Source organism: Equus caballus, chromosome 4, assembly GCF_041296265.1.
Source record: "Equus caballus isolate H_3958 breed thoroughbred chromosome 4, TB-T2T, whole genome shotgun sequence".
In the NCBI taxonomy this organism is placed as follows: Eukaryota; Metazoa; Chordata; class Mammalia; order Perissodactyla; family Equidae; genus Equus; species Equus caballus.
In genome coordinates this window covers 88,333,477-88,347,973 of record NC_091687.1, presented here as the reverse complement: position 1 = coordinate 88,347,973, position 14,497 = coordinate 88,333,477, and the positions used below count along the sequence as shown (strand labels likewise).

General features: G+C 37.4%; 1 protein-coding gene across 23 annotated transcripts in view; it reads right to left on the bottom strand.

The window, feature by feature from the left end:
- Nucleotides 1–14,497, bottom strand: part of AHCYL2 (adenosylhomocysteinase like 2) — a 168,807-nt gene that overhangs the window by 13,217 nt on the left and 141,093 nt on the right. For 14 of the 23 annotated variants that reach the window (XM_070265053.1, XM_070265049.1, XM_070265051.1 and 11 more), the window contains 7 exons: nt 14,334–14,428; nt 11,377–11,483; nt 10,141–10,257; nt 6,745–6,808; nt 6,287–6,375; nt 3,605–3,675; nt 1,276–1,370 (listed from right to left, as the gene is read on the bottom strand). In XM_070265053.1, the coding sequence (XP_070121154.1) occupies nt 1,276–1,370; nt 3,605–3,675; nt 6,287–6,375; nt 6,745–6,808; nt 10,141–10,257; nt 11,377–11,483; nt 14,334–14,428 (638 nt within the window). Of the gene's footprint in view, nt 1–403; nt 557–1,275; nt 1,371–3,604; nt 3,676–6,286; nt 6,376–6,744; nt 6,809–10,140; nt 10,258–11,376; nt 11,484–14,333; nt 14,429–14,497 lie in introns of all 23 variants that reach the window. The other 9 variants (XR_011437983.1, XM_070265047.1, XM_023639665.2 and 6 more) reach the window with 1 other exon arrangement.

Here is a 14,497-nt window from a genome sequence, read left to right as displayed (position 1 = left end):
TGAGAAGATTTCTCTTTAGGGCTCAAAGCATGACTACTTCCCTTTAAGCTTTTCCCATGTGGGGGCTCTATAAGCAGATTAATCCATAAAAGGACAATCATGTTCTAGACAGTTTAAGAAATATTAGTATCTTTGATCATTTAGTAAAGGGGCAGTATGGCAAATAAGTGTAACTTAACCAAAAAAACAAAAGAACCAACTAAATTATTCATTATAAGCAAAACATGGTAAGACAGAATAATGGAGTCATGCCACTCAGAAACCTCAAGGGTAGAAATAGGCTTTGGTAGGTTGTTTTTCCAGCTATTTTTAATAACAGAAGAATAGAGCACAGAGTTAAAAAGAGAAACCATTTAAAATAGATATTATCCAATAGGTTCTCAGTATATCAACCGATCCTTACCTGGCAATGCTGAAGCTCAATCAGAGCAGCCCTCAGTGGAGATGAAAGCATGCTTTGCTTGAGCCATTTACCCAGACAGAAATACAGTTGTGCCAGAAAAATGCCATAAAATTTTAAAACCAGAAAGTCACACTGAGAGATACTTTGATAAGTCTGAAAAGAAATAAATAACACTTCTATTAACTATTACTTGGGCAACTTAGTAGGACCAAGTGTTACGCTGGATTGGAAAATTTTAGGGTGAATATAATCAAATTAGGAAGCAAAGTGATAGATTTTCCAGGTTTGAGGAACACATGCTATTGAAATAATTGTGACACCTACACACCCAATTACTATAGTTTAGAAAATATGTTAAGGGGAGACCTAGCCCAGTGAAAGAGAGAGAGAAAACAGAAACCACCGTATTTGACAGTCACAGTCAATCTTAAGCAATGTTCTCAACATAGCCCATAGATTTCTCTCCTTTGACTTGTTTCCTTGGACCAACCTACTTCTCTCACCTTTATGGTAAAATTAAACATCCCCAAAATACTGACTACCATACTGACTCACATTTGTTGTGTGCTTTTTGTAGCTTTGAGCGTACCCAGCTCTTAATCCTAAACAGAAAGATAAAATGGCTTACAGTATAAGTAGATATCAAGCTTGCGCAGAAGAAAACAACCATTTGAAACAATTAAGTTTAGATGAAGAAGCTTTACAGAATCTACAAGCACAGCCCACAAGGCTAGTAAGTGAACAGACTGTGGACAGCTCTGCCGGAATAGTCATGTTTAAGATGGCTGCTAACCCTGCTCTTTCCTCTTCCAGTTTATGTTTCTTGTGAAGGAGAGGGAAAAAAGCCCCCATTATGAGTCACTTGATCTTACCACATCAATCTCCGTGTTGGAATGTCCCATGTTACAAACGATGCAGCTATTCTTCATGCGATCCAAGTGCTCTCTGGTTACCACATTCTTGTTACCTTAAAAACAGAAGAGATATCCACATGAAAAGGAATGAAATTGGACCCCTACCTCACACCATATGTAAATTTAACTTGAAATGGATCAGACACCTAAATGTAAGAGCTAAAACTATAAAAATCTTAGCAGAACATAGGAATAAATCTTTGTGACCTTGGGTTAGGCAATGATTTCTTAGATATAATACCTAAAGCACAAGCAACAAAAGAAAAAATAAACCAGACTACATGAAAATTAAAAACTTTCGTGTTACAAATGATATCACCAAGAAAGTGAAAAGACAACCCACAAAATGAGACAAAATATTTGCAAGTCATATATCTGATAAGGGACTTGTATGCAAAATTTATAAAGAACTCTTACAACTCAACAATAAAAAGACAAATAACCCAATTTAAAAATGAGTAAAGGATATGAATAGACATTTCTCAAAAGAAGATATATAAAAGAAGATGTGCCAACATGCACATGAAAAGACACTCAGCATCATTAGTCATTAGGGAAATGCAAATCAAAACCACAATGAGATACTACTTCACACCCACTAGAACGGATATAATCAAAAAGACAGACCATAGTAAGTGTTACCAAGGATGCTGAGAAATTGTAATTCTCATGCATTGTTGGTGGGATTGTAAAATGGCGCAGTCACTTTGGAAAAGTTTGGCAATTCCTCAAAATGTTAAAAGTATGGGGTGGCCCGGTGGTGCAGTGGTTAAGTGCACACGTTCTGCTTCGGCAGCCCGGGGTTCGCAGGTTCAGATCCTGGGTGCAGACGTGGCACCGCTTGACAAGCCATGCTGTGGTAGGCCTCCCACATACAAAGTAGAGGAAGATGGGCATGGATGTTAGCTCAGGGCCAGTCCTCCTCAGCAAAAAGAAGAGGATTGGCAGTGGTTAGCTCAGGGCTAATCCTCCTCAAAAAAAAAGTTAAAAGTAGAGTTACCATATGATCCAGCAATTCCACTTCTAGGTATATGCCCAAGAGAAGTGAAAACATGTTTACAGAAAAACTTGTACACAATGTTCACAGCAGCATTATTCATACTAGCCAAGAAGTGAAAACAACCCAAGTGTCCATCACCTGATGAATGGATAAATAAAATGTGCTATAACCTTAAAATGGAATATTATTCAGCAATAAAGAGGAATGAAATATTGATACATGCTATAACATGAATGAACCTTGAAAACATTATGGTAAGTAAAACAAGCCAGTCGCAAATGACCACAAGTATGATTCCGTTTACATGAAATGTCTAGAACAGGCAAATCTAAAGACAGAGAAACTATCAGTTGCCTAGGGCTTGGGAAAGGTGGAGAGTAGAATGAGGAGTGACTGCTAATCGTATGGGGTTTCTTTTTGGATGATGAAAATGTTCTAAAATTAGATAATGGGACGTTGCACAACTTTACTAAAACCACTGAACTTTATACTTTAAAAGACTGAATTTTATGGTATGGGAATTATATCTTGATAAAACAAATTGGATTGTGGTGATGGGTGTATGATCCTGGGAATCTGCTAGAAAACACTGAATTGTACACTTAAAATGGCTGAAAAAATAGCTCTTTAAAAAATATGAAGCAAGAACAGTTTCTTATGGTCTCTCTTCTCTGCCCCCAGCTTTCCCTAAAGCTACAAATATATTTTTACTCTCAAATATTCTGATTTTCTTCCTTTAAAATAGAACTATAAAAGAAAACCAATATTCCAATGGTTTATGGTTATACCATAAAGACAAAATAAGTATCTCAGTCCAAGGAAATTAATCATATCTGCATATTCCTCTCTAAAACTCAAAATCTACCTCTCACCATTCCCACTTTCTCTAACTATGAAGAATTTTGCTCTAGCCTTGCTTTAATTATAGGGACTAGAGAGAAATATACATCACTTTTGGAGGTAAAATAAAAAATCAAATGTACAAGTTTAAGATCTGACTTCCCAAATAAAACTCATCTTTAGCCATCTCCTTGGCAGCTGAGGATGTATGGAAATATAGAAGAGTTAAAAGGGATGGAGAGAAATTTTCCCCTGGGGATGACCTAATGGTATACTTTTGATCAGAGCTCTAAAGAGGCAGGAAGAATGTGAAAGACTGACTGGTTTTGCGGACTACTATCTCTGGCTTTTAGAGTTTGGTTTTGTTCAGAACATTTCCAGTCATTTTTCACTTGTTCCATGTAAGCATCTCCAAGTGCCACCCCATTTTATATGTGATAATCATACCTGTACAGGTAATAACAATATCCACTTGTCGGATGACTTCATTTAATTTCACCAATCGAAATCCATCCATACTGTAGAAATAAAGCATGATCAATTAACCTAAATAGACAGCTAGGGAGCCTTTTGCCACAGAACGTCAAAAGCTATTACCAAGGTACTTTAGTACCTACGTTGTCACTTCTTGATATAACCGGACTATTTCTAGCAGAGAAAAATTCACACCATTTCCTTACTTCATACAGAAATAAAAGGTTCTTTTGCATCACTGGAACCTAATTCTTCCTGATAGTAATGAACCAGAGTTAACCATGAAATTCCTCAACCAAGTTTTTAGAAAGTGCCATTTCATCACAGAAACTGCTCTCCCCAAGATCAATGATCTCTTGAATGTAAAAAAAAAAATAAAAATTTTTTCGTAGACTCTTATATTACTTGATTTCCACTGCTACATTAAACATTATTTGCCTTCTTAAAGTCCTTGATATTGTTTTCTCCTGGTTTTCCTACTTTTCTGATTACTTCTTCTTGATCTCAGTCAACTTTAAATGTTAGTACTCTGTAGAGTACTCTTTTCTCTATTCTTTCAGCACTTGTCCGTACCCTTCTCTTGGCTGTAAATGACTCCTTATAGGTGGCTGATTTGCACATATGTCTTCAGTTTAGATCTCTCCAAAACTTCAGAGCCATGGATCAAATTACCCACTGGATAGCTCCTCCTGGATGTACCACAAGGATCCCAAACTTACTACGTTTGGAAATAATATCTTCTCTGCACCCTCCAACTCTATTTCTTCTTCTATATTTTCTATCTGGATCAATAGCACTACTGTTCACTCAACTTTATGAGCCAAATAAACCAGAATGTCCTAGCCTACTACTTCTCCTTAATTGAAGTTGTCACCATATCTGGTTGATTCTTTTTCCTTAATTTCTTAAAATCTCTTGAATCTCTTCCCTCCTCTCCATACATGCTGCCATTGCTTATGTTCAGATCTTATTATTTCTTGCCTAGATTACTACAGTAGCCCCTGGCCCAATCTCATTGCTTTGAGGTTTACATCTCTCTAATTCATTTTGCAGAGTGATTTCCCTAAATGCAATTTGCATCATGTCATTTCCTTGCTTAAAATACTTCAGTGAGATTGCCTGATCTCAGGATAAGACCCAAATACTTATATTGATACATGATTACATTGGCAAAATACCTCAGATATTACCACTCTCCCAAATTTATCCTATCAGCCAGCTACATTAAAATACCCAGCTTCTTAAATTTGCTGTGCTGTCTCCTTCCTCAGTGACTATGCACATGTTGTTCCCTGTACCTGGAATTTACTGGAAACTAAGAAATCACTTACACAAGTTTCAAGACCCAGCTTTGCTGACACCTCTTTATACTCTGCCCTCTTGCTTAGATATTTCTCCTTTGTGTTCCTACAGAAGCATGTGCTGTTTATCTTCATCAGAGGACTTATTATACTCCACAGTGGTTATTTGTCTATGTGCTTCTAAAAGCAGGGAGCTTGTCTCATTTATCTGTTCATCTTATTCATCCTTAGCACACAGCACAGTACCAAATATATAGTAAGTGATCAGTTCACGTCTATAAGATAATTGAATCAGTACCTCAATCAGTATTAAAACATGTTCAGGTTTCTCTAAGAGACCCTGAAAGTACCAGAATGGTGATAATCCCTTTGTGTGCTAGAGCCCTGACTCAGAGAACACCAACAATTCTGCTGGGGAAATCTGGGTTTATGGCTAGGATGCGTGAGGAGCGATAGCATAGCGGGGAAATGGTTAGGGTAAAATCTTGATGCCACGCTTCATTCTATCCTGGCTACTTCCTCTGGAGGGTTAACAGTAAAGACTGAGTGGATTATCCAGGCTACAGACACTGGGACTCTGCAGTAGTTTTCAGGAACAGTGGTATTTCCATCTTGCTGAGAGACGATTTTAATAACAGCTACCATTTAGTGAATATTTATTATGTGACAGAAGCTCTACACTTTATATAATTATATATTACATAATATACAATCAAACATAATAATTATATAATTATTTTACTGAACTTTCACAACTCTTTGACATAGGTAAGTTTACCGACATTTTATAGATGGGAAAGGAACTATTCTTTTTTTTTTAACTTTTAATGTTGGAATCATTTCAAACTTAAGAATTATAAGAATAGTACAAACAACTCCTATATACCCTTCACTCAGCAGATTTTACTCTTAATTTAGATTTGTCTGATGTTTCCTCTTGATTAGATTTAGGTCACACATTTTGGGAGGGAATTTCTAGGAGTGCTTTTATCAGTGCACCACATCAGAAAGGGTCTGATGCCAGTCTATTTCTTTTTTAATCACTGTTTTCAAAGGGAGAAGCATTACAGAGAGAAAAGGTAAGGGGCTGTTTGTTCTCTGGTTCAAGGCATCCTTTGTTACTATTTCCACAGGAATTCTAAATTTTAGTTTCTCTGATAGTCTCTGCTCTCTCAGAGCAAAGCTTCTTGATCTTTGAAACACTAGCACTTACAGTTAATGGCAGTCTCTCTCAGGATCTGAGCCCCTCTAAGATAAAATGTGGCATTCATCAGGCCATTCTTAGGAGGCAGCTACAAGATCACAGTTAGATGGCAGTGCAGAGGAAAAAGCAAGTCTCCTTTTGCATGCTTACCAGGCTTGAAGAGCACAGATGGGGTCAATCTCAGTTACATACACAATGGAGCCCATGGCTTTTAAGGCAGCACAGCACCCCTTCCCCACCTGAAGAGGGGAGAAAGTATACACAAAAAGGAAAGTCAATGAGAAAACAGTTTCTCAAAGCTTCTGGTAAAGTGTACCCCTCTTTCTGCCCCCAAAAAGAATTTCACTGAATAGATTTATGCTTGGGGAAAAATAAGAAAAACAAATAAATGAATGCAGTTCATAAACAAACTCCCAGTCCCTGCTTAGCACATGCATGTGAATAAGAACACCCACACTCACGATTTATAATCAAAACACAAGCTAAAAGAATATCACAAATAGTGCACTGGAACAGTCAGAAAATCAACTTAAGAAAAAACTGCAAAAATGCAAAGGGAAAAAGAAGGACTGTACTTTCTTTAAGCTCTAAAGCTGGTTAAACCTTACCTCTCCATAGCCACAGACTACCACCTGCTTTCCACCAAACATCATGTCTGTTGTCCTTTTAAGTCTAGGAGGAAAAAATACTAAGTCAGAAAAATCTTCTCTTGTTTCTCCCTTGAGATTAGATTGAGCCCCTTTGTTTTCATGTTTGTTTTCCCATTCTGAAAGAAAGCCTGGTTTCTATCCTAGAGAAACTATTTAACGACTAGAAAGTAAACTTCAATAAAATACATATTTTCTCAACTACATGCTATCCAACCAATTTCACCTATATTGAGGTTTGTTTTTTTTTTCTTTTTTTCCCTTGTCTTTGGAATGATGCAGAAGAGAAGCAGTTATAGACCACAAAGTAACTTTTAAATATAAAAGCAATATATATATTTATTATATAATATTTGGAAATAAAAGATACAAAGAAGAAAATTAAAATAATGTAATTTTTATTTAGGAGGTGACAAAACTCTGGCTTAATGAAAATATTCTAGCTTACTGAATTAGAAACATAAAATATAACACTGATAAATGAATACTACATTTAACAGTATCAGAATGGCCAATAGGTCTCACATTAATTCAAAAGGGAGGGTAATGGGCAACAAGGTGGAGAAGAGCTTTGAAACATGCCAACACTGACTACATGAGATAGTGAGTTTTCTGGGGCTGATTCCTTTTCAGACATGTTCTACTTCTTTGTCTTTGATTTTCTACGAAGCTAGAATAATGGTCCTTACTATTTTCAGGGTCTCTTGGAAGAACTTGTAGGAGCAGTTTCTAGTTTCTCTATAGGTTCAGTCCATCTCCCTTCTCTAGGAATCCCTGGCTATGCAGAATAAAGTTTTCAACTAAAACCAGCCTATTCTGAGATAGATAGTTCCTAAAAATATTTGTGGATCTTTCTACTCACTATCCGTTAACCTCTCCTGTTGAAAAGAGCTTATAAATGCCCCAAAGGCAAAGTAGGAATCCTGTCTTTTTAATGATTTGACAACAGGTATAACTCCATGAACCCAATGAAAGTCAATAAATATCAATTAAATGCAGAGGCAATTTCTTATTGAGTGAAGAGAGTAAGTCTGGCTGGGTTACCACCATACTCAAAAGTCATGGCTTAGAAGAACGGTCCTGGAATGGCTAGGACAACAAGAAAAATCAGTAAACATATTTCTGATCCTTCTTTGCTTTGACTACCCTCAAGCCTTTCTGCCTCTCTTCCCAAGGGAAGATGACTCTCTCTGTGTGACTACAAATGATGGTGTGGTGGAAAGGAAACTTCATCAACACTGCTACTCTCTACAAACGATAGGCTGACAGACCTGGATGGATTTGTCAGGTAATGATTTCCTTGTGATCTTAGAGACCCAGATCTGCCTCAGGGTTTGAGGATAAAGGACAAAAAGACCTCAGTCAAGGAAGGACTTTTTGGGGGGGATGGGAATAAGCTTCCTGGTGGTAAATAAAATTCATGCCCAGTCTCTGACTTCTCTCTGATTCTTCTAGCCACAGGACCCTCTAGAACAGTTCCTACAATATGATCTATTTTATGATCTGAAAATCATAGCTGGGATATCCTTATTCTTCCTACCAAGTGGAACCTCAGTCTCCAGAAGGCTGCACTTGCACTGCTTTTTGGCATTGCAGTCCAATTGCAGAAGTATCCTCCAGGAGTCAGCCGGGCCATTCCCTTACAGCTTATGGCGTATTGTGTAACCAGCTCAGAACTATAGAAGCTTAATCACTAATACCTTTCTCATGTGGACTTTCTATTGGCCTGAATGTCCTCTCCTTTCCATTGCAGACTTTCCTGGAACATACTTTGCCTCTTCCTTAACTTCTCCTGCTCTCAATTCCTCTGAGAGGAACAACTGCCCATGATACAGTTGGAAAGTTTTTCACCATCTAAAGGTGCCAATGAGCTTTTACTACTCAGAAGGTTTCTGGCGGATAGCCGATGTTTTCCTGTTTCTTCATTAACCTTAACTCCTGTTCCACTGCTTCCATCTTACTCTCACTTTTGTATACTTCCGACATTAAAGAATCTTTCTTACCCATAGGGTATATGCTGCTTAGCAGGAACTCTGTCCATTTTTATGAACTGCTATAGGTAGCTTTATGCATCTTTTACTGAACCTAGTACAGGCAGATTTTAGGCTCATAGATTTGGGACGCGAAAAATCTAAAAGATGGTTGTAGATGAGTAAATATTTTAATGAATATATACCCAGATTATTATTGATTTTATCAGACACAAGGCTATTCATCACAATAATACTTATATATGGACAGAACTAGGGACAGTGTACTAACAGACTGATGGATTGAGAATTCACTCAAATGTCCAATCTATTTGATAATACTATTGACTCTATAGGAGTAATAATTAAAAATTGTTCAAATTTGCATTGAACATTCTCCTGCAAAAAAGATTTCAAAGCAAAAAGTTTCTTCTACGATCTAACTCAATCCTAGAATCTATTGTACAGGGTTCTAGAAAGAACAGTAAGGGAACACTGAACATGAGGATTCATACCTTATCTCATTTAATTCTCACAATAACTCTATGAGGTAGGTCTTACTCTCACCATTTTACAGATGAGGAAATAGACACAGAGAAGTTAAATAACTAGTCTGAGGCCTTATAGTTAATAAATGATAGAGCCAATAGTCAAACCAAAGTTCTGGCTCCAATGCCTATTGTGTCACAAACTGCCTGGGATCTAGACTTGTTAGTAATGTGGCCCACAGGCCCTTTCTTCACTTTTCCATTGACCTATACATGGTGTAAACCATTTAGTTTGGCAATATTCTAAAACAACTTAATGGTTTCACATAGGGAATTATTGAGTTTTCCCAGCAAAAATAAAGGAATGTTGGAACACAAGTGTAGAAACAGAAACTGGTTACCGGAAGAACATAGTATTTGGTAAATATCTAAGTAGCTTTTGTCAGCTTTGCAATTCTTACAGATTTGAACAACTAAAAATGCCTCAGGAAATTGACTCTTTGCTCACCAAAACTTTCCAGATGGCCATAGAATTACATGACAGTTGGAGTTTGAGAACTGGTAACATGACCTAGAATGAGAACACTAGGGATCTTTTCCCAAACCATCAAAGATATGTACTTGTTTATAATGACTTTAGTTACTGACTCACAGGCCTGATAGGGTCACAAAGTAAAAATTCTGCCACCAGCAGACATAGGCTAGTCTGACTTTTTAAGTAAAATAGATTTGCTTGTAATAGTGATAGCAATGGTAGCTCTGGGTCATAAAATATCGAGTATGATATGCTGATAAATCCAGAGGGGCTATATGAATCATTTCCAGAAATAACCAAAACCAAAAAACTCAGAACCTTAATTCAACAACTCAAGTTCATCCTAAAGATAACAAAATATTACCCATCAAGAATTGATTCACGGCAACAATAGAGGTTGTCAAATTTCTGTTTGGTGACTGAGTCATTGACATTCATGGCTGGAACACACAGCTTCCCAGCTTTGGATAGCTGGTACAGCCTGAGGATGAAGGAAATCAAGAACATAAAACAATGAGATATTGCAATCTACTGTCAGTTTCATATCACATTCCAGAAATATTTTGATTGGGTAGGCATGAGACACTACTAGTTTCATCCTATTAGTTGTATATAGAGAAATAAAGAATATCTTTCTAGAGCCTGTATACAGCTTAGAAATAAAGGTCTTAGTCAAAAGGCATGTGGGGAAAAGCTTTGACTTACCTCTAAATTTTAAGGACTAAAATGTAAAATTTTAAATTGCTTATTAATTTTATTCTCCTGTTTAATTATAAAAAGAGTAACTTTAAGTACTATTTTAATCCTACTACTCTAATGCAATGATTTTAACTTTCAAATAGTCTCAATTTTATAGTCTCATACACATATCTGTAAATATGTATATCTATATACAGGAGTTTATTTAAATTGAGTCAACTAAAAATTAGAACTGGGTCTTTTACTCAAAATTCATCCCTTACTAAGAATCTGAAGTATGGTATAACCCATAGTTTTGTATATTCAAAAAGATCACAATATATTGAAGCCATGATGGTGGCTTATTTAGAATTACCTCCCTAAAACTTTTATTTCATACTTTCAGTTCTTTCTGGGTGAATAACAGTAAATAGAAATGATTCCAATTTTACTCATGGAATTATTGCTTATTTGGAAACAGAACCCTAAATCCTTGCTCTCCATGTTAAGAATGTAAGCTCTATGAGGGCCCAGGTTTTTGTCTGTTTTGCCCACTGCTAGATCACTGGCACAGTTCCTAGAACAGTTCCTTGCTCATTGCAGAAGTTCAATAAATAAATATCTGTTGAGTAAATGAATTCGTCCAAAAAGGACAAGCAGTCATTGCATTACAATGACTAGGAAACATGAGGACCACACTCCTTCTCCTACCCATCCCTCTCTCACTATTTTAGGTTTGTTATTTGTGTTGTTAATTAAAAAAACAAATGTGCAGGCTCAGATCTCATCACCTCATAGCAGGTTCTAATTTTTAACATAATGTATTCCATAGGTATGTGAATATAGAATATATATGTCTATATATATATATATATATAGAATATATATATATGTCCATAAAATCAGGTATGTCAAATCTTACCTATGGACTCCAGTAACACTTTCCTCTACTATGCCCTTGATTTTCTTAAACATGTTGGGATACTTCTTATAAATCCAGTGAGTAAGATCCCCTCCATCATCCAAGATCTGCAATAGTAAGCATCAATAATGTCATTCATTTTGCTAAAGGCTCAAGGCTTCCAGTGTTTCTCTGGGTCTTGTATCACAATTTCTAATGGTCAATTTACAGATATTTCAAATTTCCTATATGGTTATGAAAAGTAACTTAAAGGCAGTATAATGCCCAAATAGTCGATATTAATTAATAAAAGACAATGAGGGATAAAAGGGCAATTGTAATTCTCACAGCCAAATGAGTTTCCCACATGACACACCTACTAGATCAAAATACACAGCAATGCCATGAGGATTTTCTTATGGACTAACAGCTTAAGTGGTTATCTAAACCACTAGTTCTTGAATGTACTGTAGATATTCAGAAAGCCTAAACTTGCTATTAGCATATTTCTATTGGTTAAATTCAAGACTTTAAATATAATCAGTCAAAGCTTACTTTAAATGAATCCAGATAATTAGTCTCTCTCTCCCAAAACAATGGTTTATAAAACTCTATTAGTTAATCCTTTACTTTTCCCAAAGTACAGGCACTCTCTTACCCAAAATATCAGGCAGCACTGCATGGTTTTGCCTAGTACAACCTCACACTCTCTATAAATCAAATTAAAAATAACTAGGGAACTGTGCAGCATGTAGGTGTGCAAGCTTTTCTCTGAACAGCTCATCACTATTTCAGGTTGTGATTAAAGATAAACACAATGCTGTGCCCACTGAAGCTTTCACCAGCAGAGGAAAGTTTCTGAATTATAAATAAGCTAAAGAAAGACCTGTTTAGCATACTATTAGGCACCAGGCTGTGGCACTTCAGCCCTTCACCTAGCTATGAGAAATGCTTGGCAGGACTTTTCAATTTTTTTTTTTTTGAGGAAGATTAGCCCTGAGCTAACTGCTGCCAATCCTCCTCTTTTCGTTGAGGAAGACTGGCCCTGAGCTAACATCCATGCCCATCTTCCTCTGCTTTATATGTGGGACGCCTACCACAGCATGCTGTGCCATGTCCGCACCCGGGATCTGAACCGGTGAACCCGAGGCCGTCGAAGCGGAACATGCACACTTAACCGCTGTGCCACCTGGCCGGACCCAGGACTTTTCAAATTATACCCATCCTCCTGGAAAGTCCCACAGAACTGAGTTGCCCTCTACTGGCATGCACCCATTTTGCAGTCCCATCAGTTATCAACTCTACTACAAGTGCCAAACATGCCATCCTGGATTCCTGGGTACACAAAATCCCCAACCTCACGTCTACCACTTGATCCCTTTTTTGCTTCTCCTCTTGGTGTTGATCTATTTTCTCTGACTCAACTAAACCTTATTTGAGAGCAGAGATCCAAGGTCGGACTCTCATTAAAACTCTTACACTCACTCCATACTACAAGTTAGTGGTCCATTTTCTCCCAGTAGAAACCCTCAGCACAGATGCCCTAAGAAATGGAAAGGCTCCTCTGAGTTTCTCTCTCTTTCTGCATGTATGAAAACCCTCATGGAGTTTCCCCTTGCAGCCTCTGATCCCTAGCACACAAAAGATCAGACACAGAAGACTGAGCAGTTGTATTTTTGTCCATGTTTCTCTTTTAACAAAGGTATCTAACACAGGCAGGTAGTAGCTATCACTAATATTTATTAATGAATGTAGCCCATAATTCTCACCAGGTAATTCTATTGTAGAAAATTCTTGTTCCAAGGAATCTTCCTGAGGTTGGAAAGCAAGTAAAATTACTAGATCTTGACAGGATCCAAAGAGATATGGGTCCTGTTTTCTGGAGCAACAACTGTTTTTATCCTTGTCTTACTTTCTTCATCAACCTTTCCAGCAGTTTGTGCTGGCTCTACAGTTTATAAAAGCTCTCTGGGTACAATCCAATGTCCTCCCTGTGTTTATGACTATAAAATTAACGTTTTATTTCCAGTAGAAAGCCCCTGGCATATCTTCTTTAGCGCCTGTCAGTCATACTCCCTTCTGTCACTGTTAAACTCTGTTAGAAAGAGCTGACTCATCTTACAGCTGACTCCTCCCTCCCTTTCAGGATATGAAGCCTTTAACCCAGCTTCCTCAAACCAGCACTTGGTGCAGTGTGACCTGGCTCACAGAATCCAGAAAGATAGGCTGCTTCTCTCTGCTGTGTACCAGGTGAGGCCTACTTGACAGTCTTTAGCAGCAAGCAATAGTTGGACTAAAGTTTCAAGGATTCTTTTTTCATTTGATTCCCTAATTTCTCCTCTTACTCATATGTAGAAATGTCTGCAAAGTAGGAGTGCCTCATATTTTGTGCAGCTTTTTGTTTCTCCCTGTGAATCTAATATGCTATCAGCCTTCGAGAACTTGATCTTCTAAAAAATGAAAGAAAAATACAAATGAAGCAAAACAAAAAACCCAAAACCTAGTCATCTTTCTTAAGATGGGGAATGAATAAAGAGAAGAAATTTGAACTTGGAATCTCTTCAGGTTAACGATAAATTTAGCATATGATTCTAGAGAGAACACTAAGTACCACAGCAGCTGTGTGTACATGTGTGTGTTGTTGTTGTTGTTGCTGGGGGTGGTGAGCAGTGGTAGGGGAGGGTAACTCATTAATCTTACTTTTCAACCAGACATGTGTGAACCTGAGTGTTGCTGATGAATATGAATGCTTCTAAGATCAGAACCAACAATTACAGCACTTTGAGGCTACAACGAGATTCAATATTCTTGTAGCACCCTAAGCATAAGCATCTAGTTCTGCTGGAAGCCTAGGTACATCAGATAGAAAAGTAGGCATTTTCCTTCCTTCCTGTTGGGAAACCCTCTCCCAGGCCACAGCCTCTTCCTCTTTCCCTTCCAAACCCCTATAGAATTGTGTTAGCAGAAATCAAACCCACCATGTTTGGCTGCCAGCCTTCCACATTCACACATCTATCAATGCACCACCAAAAGTCATCTTCTGATTCTCCTTTCCAGGCAAAGACAGGAAAACCTGAGAAAAGGAACAAAGAGAAACCATTAAAACCTGAAAAAAGGGCTGACCCTAAATTCTGGCAAGAAG